This window comes from Centroberyx gerrardi, chromosome 14 (genome assembly GCF_048128805.1).
Source record: "Centroberyx gerrardi isolate f3 chromosome 14, fCenGer3.hap1.cur.20231027, whole genome shotgun sequence".
In the NCBI taxonomy this organism is placed as follows: Eukaryota; Metazoa; Chordata; class Actinopteri; order Beryciformes; family Berycidae; genus Centroberyx; species Centroberyx gerrardi.
The window spans coordinates 17,706,854-17,728,960 of record NC_136010.1 but is presented as its reverse complement, the minus strand read 5'-3'; the positions used below and the strand labels follow the sequence as shown (position 1 = coordinate 17,728,960).

Here is a 22,107-nt window from a genome sequence, read left to right as displayed (position 1 = left end):
GAAGCATTATGTCCCAATTTCTACCCCAAAACATATTCATGGCAACTGTTACTGATCCAGACAGTCCTGTAAATTTTAAAAACCATTTAACCGGAGAATATTGCCTTGTCCACATGGTGGTCGAAAAGCATTATCCACATGATCTGCCACCGGAGTTGCACCTTCTGGTCATTTTTTGTCCATTTTGTAGCCCTTTGAAACTCAGGAAGTACTGGTAAACAAACTGTCTGAAGATCCCTGATCAGGTCATGCTCTCTTAAAGTTCAGTATTATGGGGAAATAAAGGGATCCAGCTTTCAAATGATATGAAAAGGAGAGGACTTTCCACCGCTTATCACAGTTTACACACTTTCATCATTAACATACCCTGAATGCCTTATACAGATTGAATAGTTTCAGATCATTTCGCAAGATTTATTTAAAGGAGTACTGAAATTTCACTAGCTAAGATCTTTGTATGTCTTTGTATTAAGAAGGCCATGCTTTAAGAGATTACACAGTAACACTGAAGGGTCTAATGCTTATGATTCATTTGTCTGTAATATTAACTGAACAGCTAATATTACCAATATAGGAGGGATGAGTGCAATAGAAAAAACAGCAAGAATGATGACCAGGACATGTAGCAAAGGGATGTTTAATGATTTCTTTGGACAATGAATGTACATGTCCATTGTTGATGTAATACAAATAAAACAAAATAACAAAATAATAAAATCAACAACCTGGTGTTGTGTCAGCATTCCCAGTTGTACTTCACCTATTCTTTGACGTGAACTAAAGATACAAAATGGAGTGGAACAGGATTTTGTCTGGAGAGTGATGCAAGGGTTGACCAGTAGGGGGAGAGCCAGCTCTTACTAGGAAAAAACACACAAAAACCTAAATGGTGAGAGTCACCCTAGACCTGTGCATGAGCATCTACTATGCCCAGTTCCACTCCTGCACCCTTGACACTTCTGATTCCATTTGAGAAAATTGAAACATAAAAAAACATGAGAGAGATTCAAATTTCATTTCTCTCAAACATAATTTGTGTCATCTGGTTGGATGGGAACTGGGCATAGCTTGAATTCTGGAGTGAGCGGATGAATGCACAATGAATTGTGCTAAATCTAGTGCTAAATAAAGTCATGAGTGGATCATCACACCTCACTTAAAATAAAACCTTTCTCAAATGACATTCAACTCCATGCCATCTTGGCACAATATCCAAACCTATGCAGCGCCATCAATTTCATAGAAGCCAACAGACACATCTTGGTTGACACAGAAAGTCACACAAGGTGCCGAATTACATTAAAATTTAAATTAAAAAAAAAAAGTACCATAAGTCTTCAATCTCAATGCCTCTCTGGATCAAGCTGCTAGAAAGGAGACTGAAGGAGACATCAGAATTATGTAACCCTACTGGGGCTTGTACTTCATTGTGCCAAACCTTTAATAAACTCTATTTTTCTGAGATAGGGACACTTAGTAACTGGGTCATTAAAATATTTCAAAATGGCTATGAGCAATTGTCCAATTAATTAGTGGTAATACTATAAATATCAGATGTCCATTATGGTTTTGACTGTTGGCTTTGAGTGCTCAACCTGAGATTTCTATAGCCATTTTCCACAACAACTATTTCATAAAAGAAACAGATAAAGTCTAAATAGTCATCCTGTGTATTAAGCAGTCTTATTGAAACGTTAAATGATTTAAGACTGGGCACCTACTCCGCCGTTAGCTCAAATACTGGAAATTTTATTATTGCTATCCCATTTCCTTTCCATTAGCAAGTCAATCCCCACCCTATCACATGCACCGACGCATTTTGGATGAGTGGGAATGCTTTATAAAGTGGTTAATGTCTTGGTCCCCTACATCACATGAGGATGCAGTGAAAGATAGAATGATTAAGGAAACAAGAGGTGGGCGAACTTGATCTGAGGTGAATGGAAAGTGCAGTCATCAAGTCAAAATGAGCTTTAAATGCATACATTTCATACATTCCTCTGTTGCGCAAACTGACTGGCCAGTCATATCTTGCATCCCTCCACAAAAATAAACAAATATAAGACTTTTAACAATGGGGTTTTCACAGACACAGACTGTGTAGTGTGCGTTTGTGAAAAGGAGAGGGGGAGAGAGAGAGAAGTGGAGTGAATGATTGCATCAAGTGCTAATATATCATGACAGTACATGTACTCAGTCTATAAAAAACTACCTTGGTACTGAACACTGACCTCTTTCTAACAAATAATCTGGTATAGAACATTTACAAAATGTACATGGTAATAACCAGAGTGTGATATTTATAATATATGCTACTGCCTTCCTCTGGTTCTCTGTGATTTAAACCTCTGAGTACATCAACACCATCGTATATTTCTTACACAGTAAAGCTTACACACCACACCCGATGAGTGGCAGCCTAAATACAAATAGAGAACAGGAAGACTCTGTGGACAGTGAGTACACCTGCATGTGTATCCTGAGTGTGTGTGGGTGGTAGCTCAGCTCGTAAACCAGGCAGCCAGGACTTGCCTGTAGACTCAGCAGTGAGGGGAGTAAGAGAGTAAACTTCTGGGATACCAAGATTCTTCAGCTCACAAGGAATAGGATATCTTTATCCAAGATACTTGCACATTTAAGACAGTCTTGATATATTTTGGGAGATAATAATTATTATAATGTCAATAGTAATAACAATAATAACAATAGTATTAAACATCTGTCAAGGTTATTTCTGTCCCATGGCAGCCAGGAGATTGTTTGCATTGTTCTGGATAGTTTCGGTGCCCTGTGATCCCCTCGGTCGTCCTCCTGTCTTCAGCTGTGCTGCCATAAGGGATCGGCCTCTGCACCCCTTGTACTTCTGCGTGTTCGTTTCAAATCTGTCTGTGTGTTTGTGTCAATGAGTGTTTGAAGTGAATCAGGATTTTCCTTCATGGGGAACCGGTGCTGGTTCACTCTCAGAGGCGGGTCTGGGCCTCGGGGACGTAGATCTCGATGCTGTCGGCGCTTTCCGTGGCAGAGTTCTGTCGTACCGACGCCGCGCGCTTCGCTGCCATCAACCGTTTCCTGGCTTCCTGCCGCTGCTTGTCCACGGCCGAGTCCACACTCCTGTCCTTCCCCGCCGACAGCTTGGGCTTAGATTGCTTCTTTGGCACGGACGATGGAAGCTGCTTCTTCTCCTCCTGAGGAAAACATAACAAAAGAAAAGTAGATAAATAAGTCAGCTGCATGGTATTAGCCCAACTTCCAACCTATAACGGCACTGACATAATTTGCAACTCATCTACTTGGCTGTTTGCTAAATGATGGAAAAGATAACAAGACAAAATCCTCTGGGCTCAAGTTTCAACATTAAAAACTTCCAGAATCTTAAGTATGATGAAAATTGTCTGGCAGCAAAGCAATACCTTCTTCTCTGATTTCTCAGGAAGTTGCCAGTTGTTGGCTTTGAGTTGGTAGAGCTCATCGAACTTCAAGCTGATGTCTTCTATTGTGAGTTGCAGAAGATCCCAGAACCCAGCCAGGTCCTGTGCTGTGGGTCGCGGGTTGGCATTCACGTTCTAGTGAGAGGAAAATGAGAGAGTATAGTGAAGTGATAGATGATTGGCTTTAGCCAAACCAGAGGGAATTAATTACCCCCCACATTTCCGAAACTATTTTCCGCCCCTCAAGCAAAAGGATGAGGCGAAAATACACTTGCACCAATTAACTTTCAGAGATCATTTCATAACTGCATTAGACCTGTAATATACAGTATATAAAAAAAACAGACAGAGGGGGAAATCATCAGGGATCTCATTTTTGTGTTTGAAAAGTCTATTTCCTCTCCAAGTGTAATGAGAAGACTTCTGCATCTCAGCATGCCCGAAAGTAAGATGTGGGCAGGAAGAAAGATGATAGTAAATGGGGTCAAGAAGAATTTGTGAGGCTAAAACAAAAACATGAAGTTAGTTATGATAGCAATGGAGAGATCCAATAGAATCCAATAGAGCCACTCACCAAGTTCTCATTACAAAGCCCTCGGAACTGCTGGAACTTCTGTGACATGAGGAGCTGGGCGCTGCCCACTGCACTGCGGATCGTCCCCAAAACTACAGAAGCACAGAGGAATATGGCAAACCATCACAAGCTGCAAAACACTGAAGGAGAATTACAGTATGGTGTTCAAAACTAGAAATATACTGTACATAAGTGGGTCCAAGCTCTTACACTGTGAAAACGACACAGAAGACATTAGGCCATTCCTTTGAGTTCCATATTTTTTGGGTAAAGAAACAAAACCAAGTGATCTTATGCACACATACTGTATGTACATAATGGGTTAGAGAACTGTTTCAAGACATAGCGGAGGGTAGCAACTATTTGGTATTTTTTCCTGTTGTCAAGTACTAACGTCTTTATGTAACATTTACCATTTAACATTTTGTGTCAGAAAATTATATCCTTAGAAATAAGTTATTCATTCCATGTTAAGGAAGACAACAAATATATTTTCTACCTTACATTTGCATGTAAAAAGAAATTCATAATTCAGGGGGAACGATAATCTGATGGAGCCTCTACAGCTACAGTCTGCTCCTTACTCATTCATATTTAAGACACTGCAGAGATAGATCTGCCTGAAAGTCTGAGTGGGATTCTGGGAGATGAAAAAGGGAAATGACTCGGCGGTGGTTCTATTACAGCTGAAAAGCAGCTTACTCCCACCATAATGAGCAGCGTTACTGTGAGCCATTAGCAGTAATGAGTGTGTCCTGCCTTGTCTTATCTTCTCCACAGTCCACAGGGGCCAAGGCCTGACCCTGTCTGTCTGTGGCCTTCATTGATAGGGACATCAATTCTATGCTACATGTCAGTGAGTTGACAAGCTGCTCACTGTAATTTCCTGAAGAATGGGGCCTTTCACTTTCCAAGATCTGATGTTTTAGACTGTGAATGAAGTCATAGTGAGCACATTGAGCATGTTCACAGCCTCTTCATGTAATCCTGTCACTTACCCTCCTCTGAGAGCTTGTTGTCTTTGGTCTCCTGCTCCATCTGTTGACACCAGCCCTCCATGCGGCCCGTCTCCGCCTGCAGCAGCTTCAGAAACCAGTTACCGTCTCGGAGGCAGGCAGGCGTGGTGGACTGAACGGCATCTCCGTGGGTGCTGCAGTTTCCGGTCTCCAGGCTGGGGTCTGGGGGCGGCAGGGAAGAGGGGTCCAGTGCCGGGTCCAGAGTCTCCGGCAGCGAGGTGGATATCCTGGATGAGACGGAAGCGTGTTTGAGGGGCTGCTGTTCCACGGCCCTGTCCTCTCCGTTGGCGGCGGCGGCATTCACCGTCTGACTGTTGGCGCAGTTGGTCGTGTTGTTTTCCGTGGGTGCTGCAACCTGGGACTCCTGAGGCTCAGTCTCTGTATTCTGTCTGGAGGCCATGCTGCTGCCCCGGCTGAGACTGCAAAGACACACATACACATCAGCTGCTGACAGACTGAATCAGCAAAACAAAAAAATAAGGGCAATGAAGTGATGGGTCCAACATTTTCCACAATAACAGTTTGAAGTCAGTCAGTGAGTTTGACTGATAAATATAGGACATGATGGCAACTGAGGGTGCAGTATTATCTATTGCAACAGAGCACAGAGAGGCAGAGATGACTAGAGACAACGTCACAGGGGGGAGAGAGGGGGTGGGGGGCAGGAGATCAGAAACACAACATAAAAGGATGAACTGCTGCCTTCAGAAGATACTGAGCAGGAGAAAGGGGGAAGCAGGCAGTCCAACAAATGTGATTAAGGGATATTACACTGCACTGGACAGTTTAAATGGCCAGTTTCTCACTATGTTCGGCTCACTACGGTCAAAACGAGAGCAAGAGCATATCAATCAGAGCCCTGGGCTGCTGTGCTGCTGCCAGGCTGACTGCTGGATGACCTTAGCTACTGTCTCTGCTGCACAGGCTGCAGCTATGCCAGCATCAGAGACAGCAGGGTGTGAATGTGTGCATGTTTGTGTCAGTCAGGGAGAGAAGGGCAGGACAAGAGTAAGAGCTTGAAAAACAGGAGATTCACAGACAACAACAACGCAAAGGAAAACCCCCAAACAATACAAAATAATTGTGAACTGCACTTAACAAATAACATTGATCAATACTAGGCCTGCCTGATATGGAGAAAAAATGCAATGTGTGATTAATTTGTTGGATATTGCAATAACATGTGAAGTGCATCATTCTTCTGCCTAAGTGTACTGCTAAAGTACAGCTTGAAAATCAATAGCCTGTGACAGCTGTATAAAAAAATTAAATGAAATTATTAATAATAATTCATTTATGAGACCATTTCCTCATATTTCCTTAAAATAAAATTATTTCCAGCAGCATCAGTGCAAACTTTGTACCTTACAAAGCTAAAGCTATAACACCAGTCAAACAAAAAGCTGCAACAAAACCAGCCAAAGCTCCTACTTGCTGTATGAATAAAAAAATATTCTAGCATCAATGCAATCTTTCAGTCCTGTGCAAACAATAAAGCCGTTACAATTATAAAACCACCAAGTGTGAACAGAATAGTTTTTACTTATGATATACAATAGATTTTTCCAATGTTAGTGCAATCTTTCTTTTGTACAAACAGCAAAGCTGTCACAACAAAACCAGCAAATATGTGCAAAGGGTTATATCAATCAAGGGTATAAATCAATCAAGATGATTATTACCATTTTCAGGAACTAAATGGCTCTCTCCCACTCCTATTCTCTGCCTGCTCCTCCTACTGTCCATGCTCCTTCTCTACTGACCCCTACCATCCACCTTCTCCCCTGCTTTTTTCTCCATCCTTTCCTTTGCCGTCTTACCTAAGGTCTACATTTTACAGGATTTGACCTATCAATACAAAATTGGGGAAAAATTGAATAAAAATTAATATCTGTAATGCGGAATTATTATGTCTCTATGGCCCCAGGAAGACTTGTCACAGGAAGTCACCTCTGCAAAATTAAGTACTTACGGCCTGCCGTTCTCCACTTGAACTCCAATTGACTGGAACTTCAGGGGAGCAGTCAGGGAGAGTGGCTCCTCTCTTGGGATTGGCAGAAGGCAGTCCACCTGTCAATCAACCATGGCAATCAAACAACAGCAAATCAGTCGAACGCAACCTCTGTGCAGGTGGCTTTAGCTGCCTTCTCCCAATGTGAAATGTATCTCACAACAAATGAAAAGCAGGCAAATCTCACCTGGATTCCGATGGAGGACAGTTTCCTCTTGGGTCCAGTCGTGGCCTGCTCTAGGGTGACACAAGTGCTCAGGGTGTCATTCTGGGGCTGGGTAGAGCTGGTAGTGGTGGTAGTCGTTGAGGAAGAGGAGGAGGTGGTGGTGGTGGGAGGGAGTTCACGAGGGGCAGGGACAGGGGGTACAAAAGTTGCAGTGGGTGCAGGGGCAGCAGCAGGGATGGGGGCCGGGGGCTGGGTGCCCTTAGCCAGACTGCCGGTACGGATGCTACAGAGGCTGTCAGAGGAATTGCTGCGTCCTGACTGGCTGTTGGCCTCACTGCCGCGGTCCTGCTGGTCCAGGTAGGTGTCCTGGGCCGATTCGGTGCTGCTCTGCACAGTCACTGAGATGAGGGGCTTGGAGGTGGTGCGGGGTGGGACTGGAGGAGGAGCCTTCCTATTGCTGACTGCCGACAGAACGAGCAGAGACAAAGAGATGGGAAACAAAGGATGCAGAATGAGAAACTTGCACTTTGGCATTAAAGACATGAGAAAGCAATGAAAACTTGAATCACTAAAAGATTCAATAAAAACATGATTGAAAAATAAAACAGTGCTGCCAGAGAACAACCATCTGCTGCACGTCAAGCAGAGAGCCAAAACACAATATCATAAACATGGGCTACCCGCAAAAACAAACCTGTTTGTTGTCCTTATCGCTGCCTATTAGGCTGCACTCCCGGCTACCTCCAAGTTTCCTGTCAACCTGCTTGTGGTTGTGCTCCACTGACGTCAGTCTGTCCCCAAGGGACTTCCCTTTACCTGCCACTCCTCACAGTCGTCTGCGGATTGTCAGATAGGACAACTTTGCCATCACTATGCCTGTAGATACTAAGAAATGTGAAGCCAGCAATGGGACAGCACTATTCATCCACATGTTCCATGGCGAGAGCAGAAAACAAGTCATCCGACCGTTTTCCCAGTTCTTGATTTCTGTGATGTAGGCTAATGTCCAAACAGCTTCCTCTACGTTAAAACTTCTGAATGTTATGGATGATTTGAAATGCACTGCCAGTACACCTATGTTGACTTGCAAGGCTGATGGACTAAAACCTTTGAACTGTTCAATTCCTAAACACTATCCATAAATTGATAAACTCATCAAATGTTATTATCATTAAAGTTAATGATCAACAGACAGTGTAAACTACAGGACAACACTGCCTTGACTTTTTTTTTTTTAAACATATCAAATAGTCTCACTTCTTCTCACTAACAATTGTTAACTCTCTGTTTTACTTAGATTACAGATTGGAGCCATCAATGCCTAGCATACAGCACAGACTTTGCACACTGATGCCACATCCTGACAGAGATATGAACCAAGATTCACAAGCTCTTACAGTAGAAACTGACAATGAGGCCCATGAGGGGATTACCAGTGAGCAAGCACAATCTGACTCAGGGCCAAGGAATAGGACTGGTGCTTGCGGGTGGCTCTTGTTCTGTCATCAGAGTCTGACTGCAGGGTTGTGGTGGCTGAAATGGGGTAACTACAGTACAATAACATGAAAAACCAGGAAAAGCCACAGGCTTTCTCCGAGGGCTCAGGGGATGTTGAGGCAGTTTTGTGTAGATGCTATTTAAACAGCTGGCTGACTGACTGACTGACTGATTGGCTGGCTGGGCAGAATCAACAGATGTCTGACAGAGCTGGGAAAAACGGACAGTAAACAAATTCTACAATTCTGGTCCAATTGCTCCATTCACTGGCACACACTGCTGGATGATTTTTTTCTAAAAATGTAGCTAATCCAAAAGTAATTCAAGGTTCACAGCTTTGCATCTATATTGAAAATGTAGTGATTGTTCTCTCCAGTCTCTCTCTCTCAATCTAAATGGCAAGCTAACACCCTGTAATTCTGAGGGAGCTGCACTTCCGTCATCAGCCAATGACTCACAGCACCAGTAAAGCCCTCATTAAATACCACCAATATACACAAACATGGCTGTGGAATCTAGCCCACGTAGTCCTTAAAGTAGCCGATGCCACCCATCTCATTGCAGGCAGTCTTGTCTCTGGGAGTATATCCAGCCAAGGACAAAAGGAGACATTTTTTTCTCTGAGAATGAGACACATTCTTGGAATACACAGCATAGATGCATGACATTTCCAAAGTTAATTAATGTGCTATGTTGCACCCCGAGTCTGAACACATGCCTCTGTCGCATTTGTTGTGCCTGTGAGGCTGCACTATGTCTCTCTCTCTCTCTCTCACACACAGCTATAAAGCTGTACATAAACATTTCCACTCTGATAGAACATCTCCTTCAAGCCAAATAACTTTTGACAGTTAACAGAAATGTGCTTTTTTTACTTGCTTCTTTTAAAGAATAGCATGATTTATCAGAAACAACAACAAAATAGGCTAAATGCTGTTTACAAGCATCCAGTCATAGTGAAGTGGGCTAATTGCAGATTATTCACACCCTTAGCAAAGAGCACAATCCATTTTGCTGTCCCAGTTTGATTTGTGCTGTGATGGCTGGCTCCATCTCCTCTACCTATGGGCTCGGTGCCCAGAGGTGATTACGAGGTGGATAAGCTGCCCAGAACCTGGGTCTCTGGGGCAGGGCCAGCTAATAGCCTCCAGCTGCTCACCCTCTAGCTCTACCTCTTCAGCACCCTAGAGGCAATAAACCTGCCTGCCATCCTTCCCTCAAACCAACACAGGTCCTTCATCACAATCACTGCCTTATCAAAGACCTATTCTGTCACCTGCCTACGTGCTCAGTCCAGCGTTTAGGGATACATGCCAAACCAAGCTAAAATGAGAATTAGAAGAAATCCACTGGCTCTGCTTGTACTGCCAACACATTTTCTAGTGGAAGAGAAAGGTATATGACAGCAGTGGTCTAATGGGTCACTTCTTTGAGGGGCTCAAAGGCTCTGAAAGAAGTTAAGATCAATTACAACAATGTCGAGCAGTGATCATCAAATGTAAACTAAATTGCATCACTTATGAAAGCCATGCAGTGGCTGCCTCAGGATACTTTCAGGCTCTGTCAGCAGGTCTGTGTGAGAGCTATCAGATGACCACTAATGGGCCCTCCACATCAGACTAGAACAAGGCCACATGAGTGTATGAGTATTTTCTTGCACTGTACTCATGCTACTAGCATCGATTTAAAAAGCAGGACTAGCTCGGAGGCGTCCTGGTGTCTCAGTGGTCTAAGGCGCGTACCACGTAAACGCAACGTCCTGGGCTCGAATCCGGCCTGGGACCTTTGTTGCATGTCATCCCTCTCCCAATCTTTCCCGTCCCTCTCTACTTTGAACTATCCAATAAAAGGCAAAAATGTCCAAAAAATAATCTTAAAAAAAGAAGAAAAAAAAAAGCAGGACTAGCCTCTTTCCCATTTTTGGGCGAGCCTGTTTGGTGTCCTAGTTTGGGATTTGAAAACTTTGATTACTGTTGGGCTCATTCATGAGCGACTTTGGCTTACAGTTAAGTGTTTTAATTAGGCTCTAGAGTGAACTTCTTTGGAGGGGGATACAGTGCTGATTTGTCTAATTCCCAAACTCTGTGGCTCCACAGAAGATCCTGTTAAATCAGCTCCTAGCTCAACATACACAACAGAGCTGCAAGATACATGTATAGCCTATAGCTCACATACAATATTATTGCCTTTTCTGGATGATCCTGTGACTGTAAAGCTCTAGCTATGTGCCAACTACCACGCACAAAGATGGTAGCAGAAGCTCTGTCCTAGATTAGCAGCCTTACTGAGAGATAGTATGGCAGGGTGACAGGCTGTAGGAGTCCTGGACACATGGCTGAGGAGGACTTGTGTTACTGAGAAAAAGATAAGCACACAAGGGGCCCAAAGGTAGGACTGGAACTGGAAAGGCAGCAAATCAGTGGGCAAGATGGACAGGCCTCAAGACAGAAAGGGCTATTTGTTGAGACAGTGAGACAGACAAGCAGACATTTTCTAGACAATGCTGCCTGGCAGGAGTATCTCAGCACATACTGACAGGAAAAGTAAACTACTTACACACTACACAAAGCAGAAAAGTGACAACACCAACAACAACAAAAAATAGGTTATGAAAACAAACAGCAACGACTTCACTAACTGTAGGATAAAGCAACTTGCTCTCCATTACTTACTACTTCTACTGGTACTTCAAATGTAACTGCAAGGTAAATTGCTCATAAAAATTAAAACTAAAGCAGCTTGCCTTGAGAACAACCATCCAAATGGAGACAAAACCCAAATAATTTAGTCCACCCTTTACATTGTCGCAGAGTTGGTTTGTGCATTCTCATTTGTTGGATGCTGAGATGCTTAAGACCTCCTGTGGCTCCTAGTCTGGCCTGTTGGACTGGGGCGACAGCCTGGGTAAGAGCCTAATCAGCTGATGTGAAGACACGTGGCAAATGCCTCTTAGGTCAAATCCTTCATGCTGGGAAACAGGGATACTTTTTCAGCCGGTACAGCTGAGCAATGTTCCCAGCAATGGGTCTTAAGCTGAGATGCAAGGTAAGAGAAGCATTAGATTTCCTGCTGGCGAGTGTTGTCATGATGCAAAACCATCTCAATTCGATACCAATACCAATTCACAGCATCACAGTTTCAATCATGAACCACTATCAAGTCAGAAACATCCAAACTTACATAAAATAAGAGAAAATCCTCATATTTTCAAGTGCAGTAATCAAACCTGTAAACTTCTAGGGGATACAGACTATATGAAGGACTGCAGTGGGACATTTTCACTAATGCAATTTTTACTTTCTTTTATTATTTAGATACTGATCAATAAAGAACAGACATATTTTGTAGACATTTTTTTTAACCACATCATAAAAGTTTGATAGCGGCCAGTTATAGAGTGAAGTGTCTCACCCTGACAAACTAACCTGAATTTGGCTCTTGCAGACCACAGCGCCATGATGACCATGCCAAGGATACACAGACAATTGAAAATGATCCAGAGTAGCCTAATTTTTTGGATAAAAAATCTAGCAAAACTCTTATGAGTGGAAATAAATGTTTCTGCTTATGTACATTTCATATCAGCGCATACAGGAACCAAGCCTTGGATGAAGCTTTACTACCCCCCCTAAACACGTTAACTGATAGCTCTGCACACATCCTTGGGAAGCCTGACTGGTGTTGCCCTTACTGTGTGCAACTACAGTGGCTTCACCCATTGAGTCATAGATTACATCATCAATGAGAGTGAGAGGTAGAGTGTGCAATGGCATGGAGGGTGACTCACAGTCTATCCATGGTAATACACAGACAGACTGTAATGTGGTATTGGATACAATGGACATGGCTTGCTACAATGAAGCTTCAAAGCCATGAATTTGATGGCACCCACCAGGCTGTAAAGCAGTCTGTGTTTGGGGAATTTTGTTTTAACACTACCAACTATAAAAGAACAACAAAATAAAATATTTCCTAAACATTAGCTACAACAACATTTAATAAAAAAAGTAATGTACCTATAGTGGAGTGCCAGCCATGATACAGACTCAACTCTCTCAACCATGATAACCAATACTGATCAACATTAGTGAGCATAGAAGAGACAGCAATGTTATTCTCGGATATTATATGGCTTTTAGTGAGCATCAATATCTAGTCATAGGTGTTCCTCTGGCTAAAAGCCTTCTGAGGTACCCTAACTGCCAAACTGCACAGCACTAGCCTTCAGTATGCATGGGGCAGGAAACTGATAAATTATTGATCGTGTCCTCAGGTTTTAACACATGGTAGCTACTGAATCAAAATGGCACAGGGTTCCTACTGTGTACCAAAAATAGCCATTGCACTTGAGGTGACATCTGATGATGTAGGCTACAGTAAAACAATTTTGCAAGGTCGTGTTTCCAGACACTGAGTGATGGAATCTATTCCAAGTGCCACCTTAACGGATAAGAGCAAAACGGAAATATAAAAACACTGTAAAAGTCAAATTATATCATCTTCCGTCATTCAAGATAATTTCTTGAACCCCAAAGAGTACTCTGGTCTGGTTAGTACTGTTGAGAAAAATAGTCTGTAGCAGAAAATATTAGTTTTGAATGTAGAGGGTCAGCTAACGTTGTTCATTTTTCTCAATGCCTGTGCTGGCATCACTGTCACATGTATGATTACCGCTAAATCGTTTACTTGCTTGATATAATCTGAAAGAACACTGTAAGGTCTATTTGCTAACATTTTTGGTATAGCCAGTTATAGGTTACCCACTGTGTCAGGTTGAAGAAACGTGACATGTGACTTGAAATTGTCTGTGGATTCTTCACAGCGCGCCTGTCTTTTCCTTATCCTCTGCCTTATCATTTTTCCGTGTATATGATCTTACAACGGTTGACCCATGTCAGTATACCTCGTTACTAGGCAAGCTATGTAGCAATGAGAGTTCGTTGGCAGGGCGTAGCTAGCTGACCATGTAACCTAGCTAACATGATACATTAGCTGACGTTAGCTACCGCTGCAGTAAGGATTGCTAACGTACAGGCTAGTTCGGCTAACCTAACCAGCCGGGTACCGAGCTGTCCATCTGGTCGGCTCTTGACGCGTTAGCTAACATTACTATTACCAGTCAGTAAACGCTTATTAACGTGCGCTATCACTCGTCTCGTTCCCCGAATATGTGATTTAACGTTGACTAACGATAATGTTTGATAGCCTAAAGCAAAATAGAGGGGTGGTGTTAGCAGGCTAACAATGAGACGCTGCTAACGGTAGCTTTCGTGCTTGGTTACCACCAGTCTAACATCACCAGCCACCTTGCTGGCTACCAGCTTCGCTAGCGTGCTAACTACTCGAATGATTCCTCCCCTTTCTTCATCCACGTTAGCTAACCTAACATATCGTTAACGTTAGCTCACGTTAGCTTGGTAGCGTGCTGACAGCGTCTGACAACGGCAATCAATTCAAAACACCAACGCTCAGTCAGAAAAAATGACTTAAAACCTTACTGTCTCGGGAGTGACTCAAAAATCCTTATTTTCTGTTCATTCATGAAATGCTATTGAGCGGGGTAGCCAGACTACGATGTCCTGCCGTCAAACACACAACGGCGCTTTGAAGAAAAGATTTGTACAACACGCCCTTAACAATGAGGATTGGAGTCCACGTTTTCACGGTTACGGCTGTCTAAAAACGATTGGTCATTTTCGGTCCTCGAGTTCATCGAAGACGAAAATGATTGGTTTAAATCTCGGTATATCCTTGTTTGTGAATGTGCGTCATGATAGGTGCGTTTCATTTGTATTATCTCTGACGCCGCGGGAACGGGCTCTCTTAAACTGAGAAAAAAAAAATCTTCGATCCATTATTGTGAGCACCCATCAAATTCACAATCATTTCTTCGCCTTTTTTTGTAAATGACTACTGAGCGAAAATGATGTAAAAACACTGAGTTACACAAAATTAGATATGATTAAATGTCGTAAAAGTATTTGCCAGTAAAAGTAAGTATTGACCTATGACTTACAGCAAATAGTAGTTCATGTTGTCATTACTTTTATTCATCAAAGAGAACATTCCAAGAAACCAGTATTACATTTAGTATACAGCTAGAAATAACGCATCTGATTAAGCTGGCAATATATTATGATGACAGTTTACTTCTGGAGCACTGTCTGAGGCATCATAAGTGCATTACAAATATAGGCACTGTTCCTTCAACAGTCACTTCAGAAATGTTAATGCATTATCATGCATTTTGACTTTATAAATCTGGTATGACTATGTTTGAGATTGTAAGTCATCAGTTACCCTCATTAAGTATTCTACAACCTAGAGTGTATGTACATCGTGTCTATTAAAATATCAAAACATTTTCTGATCACGCTGGTTAGAATTGTGCTTACATTATGAGCTTTTGATGTCTTAAAATACCTTATGCACAATACTTCAGAGTTTAACATTATAGCCTACATTATACATACATTTTTGATTTACCATTGTAGAACCTGAAAAAATGCTGTGGCAGGATGAGTTTTTGGCATGGACCCTGCAATATTCAATATATTTTCTTCATATGAAATACATTACTTCACTTGATGTATTCACTACATCCAAACCGGATATTTCTAATATAAGAGACAACCAAATTATAGGTACTACAAACACATTAAGACATTTCTCCAGGTAACTTGATATAGCTACTTCCTGCTTTGGGTGGTTGTGTGGATTGTAAGGAAAAATATTGTGCTAGGTTGTCAGGTAATTCCTCACATTTCTTTTCAAACCCACAACAGAAAAAGCGAGATATGATTCATTTGCATTTCATGCACCAACATTTGCGTTGTTCACATTGTACATTGTATTTGATCTAATCTACAACACAGTGTTGCTGATGGAGACTCTGGGTTACCACAGATTCAACCCTGTAAACTTTATTTAACATAAATTAGGAATAATTAATATTTGTGAAACTTTACTACTTAAAACCATTATTTTGATAAGGACTGATTCTTGGAAATTCTGTCAAATTTGGCCTACAACCTCAGCTTTTAGGAGATAGAGCATGTCGTTGTTTTTGTCAGAAGAAGTTGAACATTCCATTTTGCCTCAAAGTTTCATTTTCAACCAGACAATATACACTGATATTAGAAAAAAAATCAGAAAGCTAAATGTGGTGACAGCTGAATGGAGTAAAAACTCTTATGTTCTATTGTTTTCAGTTGCTACAATTCCATGAAAAAATGCTGTGGTTTCCTGAGTGGTCAATAGGGTGGTGAAGCCCATTAGCCAGGGGCAATACTCTGGTTTTGTGCTGTTTTTGTTCAGCAAAAAGGCTGCATTCATGCATTCTTGCATTCTTGCATTCATGCATTCATTCATTCATTCACAGAGGACTGCTGTTCACACTCAGCCCCGCTAACATTTTCAGCCCTTCAATTGTTGCTGTCTGAGTGCCTTTTTCATGGACTTTCACTGATAAAGGCAAACCCTTAGCCACATGCTGTACATGTAACTGAAAATGTTTATTGAGACTGCACTGCAACAATTCTTTTAATACCAATGCTGTGTAAAAGCTATTTTCAAATTCATTAAACTTTGTCTATGTGTTGTGCTTTTTTACCATTCCAGAAATGTTCCACAACTAAGCAAACTAATCAAGCAATACATAGCCCTGTTCATCTAAGAACATAACATAACATAACATAACATGACATAACATTAAACTTTATTTTATCCCCCGTGGAAATCATTCCACAAATACTGAAAGTGCAAGTATACTGTACATGTATGAAGTGTGTATGGATAATTTACTGTCTTACTGTCTTCCTCTAGATTGTATGTGTTGCCACTTCTACCCTATAGTATATTTTCAGTGCCAACTGCACCAAGGTGTATTGCTTGTACATGTACAGTGCTTGATGAGTAAAAGTGTTACTAAGTGTAGTACTATGTGTGTAACTGTGATTCACACATTTGATTGGAATTACCAATTTTCAACAAAATTGGTTCATTTTGCTAGTACTAATCAATAATGAATATTATTGTATATAAAATATCAGTTAAGTGGCATATATTTCCTCCCTCTCAATTAGCACTTCTTGTGTGAGCGGTACTCACTGGTGTTGGAGCTATAGATGCAGCCTGCAGTGGTGGGTGGTGGTGAGTCTGAGTCCACAGAGGCCGTGTCTTCATCCTGGGAGCAGCCCGCCTGGATGGCCCGCAGGTAGCTGTGGCTGCGTGACCGGAAGCACGTGGGCGCAGGCAGATCCAGAGCCTCCACTGCCTGCGATTCCCCCTCACAGTACGCCAGCAAGCGCCCACAGCCCTGCCCGCATACCTGAAAGGACATGTGCAGGTTGACACACTGAGGGTGGAGACAGAGAAGCATGTTTTTACTAGCTCTGCACCTGTGAGTGGAGATTAAGCCCAATTTGGTGTGGCAAGCATGTCGGAGAGGACTGGAGTCAGGGAGACATGGTGTAATGACTGAGTGTTTTATCACAGTGTTAAATGGTGTAAAATTTGACAGAAACGTGAATCAAAAAACATGGTAAATCTTACCCATAAAGCTAAAACAATGATTCCTCTGCTTTTGGATTGTTGTAGGGTTAGTGTGAAATATTGTAGGTAGCATGGTATCAGTTACTCAAACATACCTCTATTTCAATATTTAATTGTTGCATAGCTTTGTGTTCCCAGTGTAAAATAGAATCAGCGCTGACACTGTACACCATCTGAAATGTTTAATCAGTGGTAAGCTAATAGTGACTGCATGCATAGCTGAGTGATAGAGTGATGCTGCTGGAGGACTGCAAAATCCTGCAGAAAGACAGTCTGGACAACTTTACCTCTTCTTACTGATTAAGGATGAAAAGTAACAGAGAAAAAAGTAGTGGGAAAGGACAGTTATTTTGAGGTTTGAGCATGTTATTGGGAAATGTTAATTCATTGTGCAGAGACCTTTTCCCAAGACTTTGTGAAGAGGCACAGCAGGTAACTGTATTGTGTGTTGACACAGGCTCTCTACTGATTGAAGGTAAGAAGATTGCATGCATCTGACTCATATCTTCGTCATATCTTCTATTTATCAAATCCTGATGACAAAGCATATGTACACTCACACTGCCAAGTCCTCATCCACCTCCCCTCAGTTAGAAATTAACACTTCACCTACAATTTTGTTGAGGCTTCTGTAACCACAACAATCCACCAGATATCAACTCAGACTAAATGTTGCGGTTTAAGATCCACAAATACTTTCCTCTAATTGATTTTATTCTCATCTTGAACGAAATCGAATCCCTTAAACATTATTAAATTAAAGTAAAAGCTTCCTGGTCAAAGTAGAGACTGATACCATATTGCTTCTCTGTGAACTATGATGGTATTTCATGCTTGCAACTGTTGATTGTGAGTGTGATGCTACATCCCACTCCAAACCTGCTGATCTAGATATACACCAAACTCCCGCAGGTTTATACTGGGGTTTATACTGTGCCAATTCTGCAAATACTCTCAAGTAGCTTTCCTATTCCTGTCTCTGCCGGCTTATTCATATACCAACTCAGCAGTCTCTGCAGCCCTTTCATGCATTTAAATGTTCTCTCTCTGTAGCTTCAAAATTACAGAACGGTGCCAGTGTATTTCTCTTCATTCTTCAGTGAATTCTTCAAGTTCACTCTTCTCTATTGGGGGATTTGAGTTGATTCAAACGCATATTTGCTAATCTCAAATTACATTATCTTAATTAGGTTTTCTGTACCAAATTCTCAAATATGATTTGAGATTTGAAATGTCATGTGGTACACAAGTTTACACAGATAAAATGTATTATGTTATGAAAAAGTTGGTTGATCCTGACTCTAGAACAATGGTATTAGTATCTTGTACATTACTAAAGACAGAAAAATGAATTTAACAGAAGAATGGGAATGAAATAATCCTTGCAAGCAAGTAATAACGTGACACGCTACAGTGTATCAATTAATAGGAAAACGTTTGATGAGATAGCAGACGTACCTGAGTGCCCATGCCTCTGCCCAATGTACCAAAGCCTTGGTTGAAATCATTGTTCCAGTGGCGTGGAGCGGGTTCCACTGGGCTCACCAGGCAGTCTAAGTTATCAAGGCTCCGGTTAGTGGACAACTCTTTCAGGGACGGTAGGGAGCTGTTGAAGTGAATGTTAAAATCAGCCTCTCAAAAGCCAGAAATTGGGATAAGTGGGGGCTTTCTTTGGTTGATGATATCCAGTGGATGCTTTGAGTCACACTCCAAAAACTTCCCCTGGGTATTTCAATGTTAAATACCATTGAGATGAGTGGATAGTGACTAGGGTTGTGCTAGGGTTCAAAGTAGCAGCACAGAGGAAACGAGTTATGAGTAAAAATGCTGAAATAGAGTCACATAAATTGGCTTTCTGATTGATATTGGAAACTGTTGATAAGTTTCCTCTGTTCTGGATTGCCCAATCGGCACCTGCTTTTAGTGGAGATGTGTGTGCACTAAGCAAGGGGTGCGGTGGAGCGGTTGCCATGGAAAATTAGTATATTATGAAATTAAGACGTGAGGGAGCAGGTAACATCAAGGTACTAACACACCACTCAGGGTACCTGCAAGGTAATAGATGGAACAGGGGCAGAGGGGCAAAGCACTGGGGAGGTTAGAGAAAAAAGGTGGCGGGTAGTGGTGGTAGGACGGGTGCGGGTGGGTGGAGGTCCACACTGCCTGCCTCTGGATGACACTGACCTCAGATGCTGCATAGAGCATGCACTTTGCAGTGGAGACCACAGAAAATCCTCCCGCATGAGAGCGTAGCAACGAGGCCTGTCCGTGTGGATGTAGGGGTAAAACACATGGCAAAATATTTCACCTCCTTTTTCTTTTGTACCAAATAAAGATGATTATGTCATTTGCTGAATACTTCTCTCCCATCAAGCTACAACTACGGCTTCATGAATACCTTCCATTGGCTTGTTTAGACTAGCTGAGTGCTGTTGCCCATCCAGATAGTTCTACATGACAAGATACTGCCACCTGGTGACTGCCTTTGGGGACATGGTATTTACACTGAGAGTGAATCTCTGTTCCAACATTTTTGTGAACCATTTTCACAACAAATATCCTTTCTGTGCCTATTCCTATTTAATTCCACTCAATGAATGTAATGTAAAAGAGCATAAAATCAACTATGATCAAAATCAAACAATGAGTATGATAATCAAGCTTATATTTCCAGTATAATAAGGTAATTCTGTATGATGTGGGACTCACTTGCGTTGGGGTGGTAGTGCCTGCTGCTCGCTCAGGGAGTGCTGTGTGGCCCTCAGGTAGCTTTGGCGGCGGGCAGCAGATTTGGGGGAGGGTTTGGGGCTGCCCTCTGAGTCCTCGCTGTCCTCTGGGTCTCCCATGGCTTTCACATAGCTGCCGCTGCGCATCCTTCGACAGGGGATCTCGGTTCCCCCGGGCCGGCCACGACCCAAAGTTCCTGCCCAGTCCCCCAGGGGAACCTGCATTGTAAAAGCATACAGTACATGCTCTTGTGAGACTTATAAAACAAGTAACCAGATGTTTTTACTGTAGCCCTCTGTATGCATTTCATTGTTTATGTATGATTTTGTGTATGATTTACATAAACCTTCACAAAATTATTTTGGACATGTGCAGCAATGGTACTGAAGAAAAACAAATGTTGCAATGGAACTGAAGAAAAGTAAATGCTGCAATGGTACTGAAGAAAAGTTAATGCAATTGGGATAAATTTCATGATTTGTGAAAAAATATACCAATGTGACTAAGTACAAACTATAAGGATAAAGTTTATATGATGAGCAGAGTGAGGGCCAACCTAATTTAATTTTCAAGAAGTGGGAAGAGCAGGATGTGACTTTCAGCGCTTAGGAAAGATAAATAAATCCAATAAACCTTCGAGGAATTGTAGGATATTGACCCAAACTCTGGTACAAAGGATGCTGATGAAGATGAATACTCACTGGGCCTCCTACCTGGAGGTATTGGTGTGCCAGGTCCTGGTGGCATGACTTTGATTTCAGCAGAGTCCTGTTCACTGTAGCGGAGCCCTTCTGTAACACCTGCCTGGCCTGGCTGAGGGTGAGGGTCGACCAAGAGCCCCTCTTCACCAATGTCCCCTCCTTGCTTCCCCTGCTTCTGTCCTCCTCTTCCTTTGATCCCACCTGCATCGCTGGGCATGCCAGGAACTTGAGGTCACTGCTGCTTTTCGAGGTCTTGAGAGTATGTGCAGAAATGGTGTTGTAGCCCTGTGGGATGTGTCTGGGAGGGGCCTGGCTGTCTGACACCGCCCTGCCAAGAGTCATCATGGTCAGTGGGTTGCGGTAACCTACAGCAATAGTGCCAGCTTTGGTAGTGTCAGTGTCCAGGGCGTCATCTGAGCTCCAGAGGCCTAGTGCGTTGGGTCTGGGTCTCTGCTTTGGCCCCTCAGTCTTAGCCCTGTCTTTACTCTTGCTCCTGCGGGTCGGTCTGGCCCCATCCTCACTGGCCCCTGTGGTGCCGCTCATTCCTCCAGCAGAGCGTCCGTTGAGATTGCCTTTGATTGCGGAGCTTTCCAGGGACTGGGACTTGGCAAAGAGCTTCTGTACAGAGTGCATCAGGTGGCGTATGCGTCCTGGACTCTCACTGCGTTGCTTGGACATACGTCCTCTATGGAACTGCAGCGTACTGAAGCCGTCTCGCTGCAGGGGCAGGTGCCTCTCTAGCTGATCCAAAAGGTTGGAGGGTAACCGATTCATCTTGGCTGCCGCTGCAGACGAGATGGTGGCTGATCCACTGGTGATCATTGGGGCACCACTAAGACCGAGGCCCAGGCCCATACCCATGGACATGGAGGTGGACAGTGTACCCGCCCTGCTGCCCTGCCCAGCTCCACCCCCAGCAGGGATGCAGGTCTGGGAGCAGTCAACCTGGTCGGTCTGGGAGCTGAAGTGGAGACGAGGGAAGGTGCTGCTGTTGGACATCTGGCTGAAAGGCAGTAGGCAGTCAGGGGTCAAGGGGGTGGGGCTGGTGGGAGGGAAGTGGTGGAGATGGGGGTCCAGAGTGCTGTAGTGGTTCATGGTAGGGCTCATTAGAAAGGAGCTGTGAGGGTCAGAGGTCAAGGGACAGAGAGGCTTCTGGGGGCATCCCGCTGGCTCACAGGAGTCAGACAGGTGACGACTGCGGTTGGCTCCTAACCCTTTCATGGTGGATGAGGTGGTGTCCTTTAGAACATGTCTCCAATCAGTAAGGGTCTACAGACCTGAAGGGCTCATCCTGCAATGCAGAAGGACATACAGAAATTATCTATCAAACATGGAATTTACTTTCAGTTTGGGGAGATCTCTGTGCGGTGCTGCTATTTAGTACATGCATGCTGACAGTTGTGGGGAAATGAATGAATGTAAAACAAGCATAGT

At 42.9% G+C, this 22,107-nt stretch overlaps 1 protein-coding gene across 1 annotated transcript; it reads right to left on the bottom strand.

Annotated features, from left to right (window-relative positions):
- Positions 1 to 621: 621 nt before the first annotated feature.
- dlgap4a (discs, large (Drosophila) homolog-associated protein 4a) lies at positions 622 to 21,894 on the bottom strand. Its single transcript, XM_071894623.2, has 11 exons — positions 20,686 to 21,894; positions 19,955 to 20,190; positions 19,430 to 19,507; positions 18,704 to 18,851; positions 16,802 to 17,021; positions 7,217 to 7,656; positions 6,991 to 7,088; positions 5,001 to 5,437; positions 4,003 to 4,094; positions 3,411 to 3,563; positions 622 to 3,185 (listed from the first exon to the last, which is right to left on the bottom strand). The coding sequence occupies exons 1-11, from the start codon at positions 21,892 to 21,894 to the stop codon at positions 2,961 to 2,963; spliced, it is 3,336 nt and encodes a 1,111-aa protein (XP_071750724.1). The 3' UTR covers positions 622 to 2,960.
- Between the last annotated feature and the right edge of the window lie 213 nt (positions 21,895 to 22,107).

Bases quoted from the DNA above. Each gene is read 5' to 3' on its own strand.
- dlgap4a (XM_071894623.2), bottom strand. From the start codon at position 21,894: ATGAAAGGGTTAGGAGCCAACCGCAGTCGTCACCTGTCTGACTCCTGT. The intron at 19,508-19,954 runs GTGAGTCCCACA...CCACACGGACAG, and splicing joins GCACTACCACCCCAACGCAA to GCCTCGTTGCTACGCTCTCA. The intron at 3,186-3,410 runs GTATTGCTTTGC...TGTTTTCCTCAG, and splicing joins CTGAGAAATCAGAGAAGAAG to GAGGAGAAGAAGCAGCTTCC.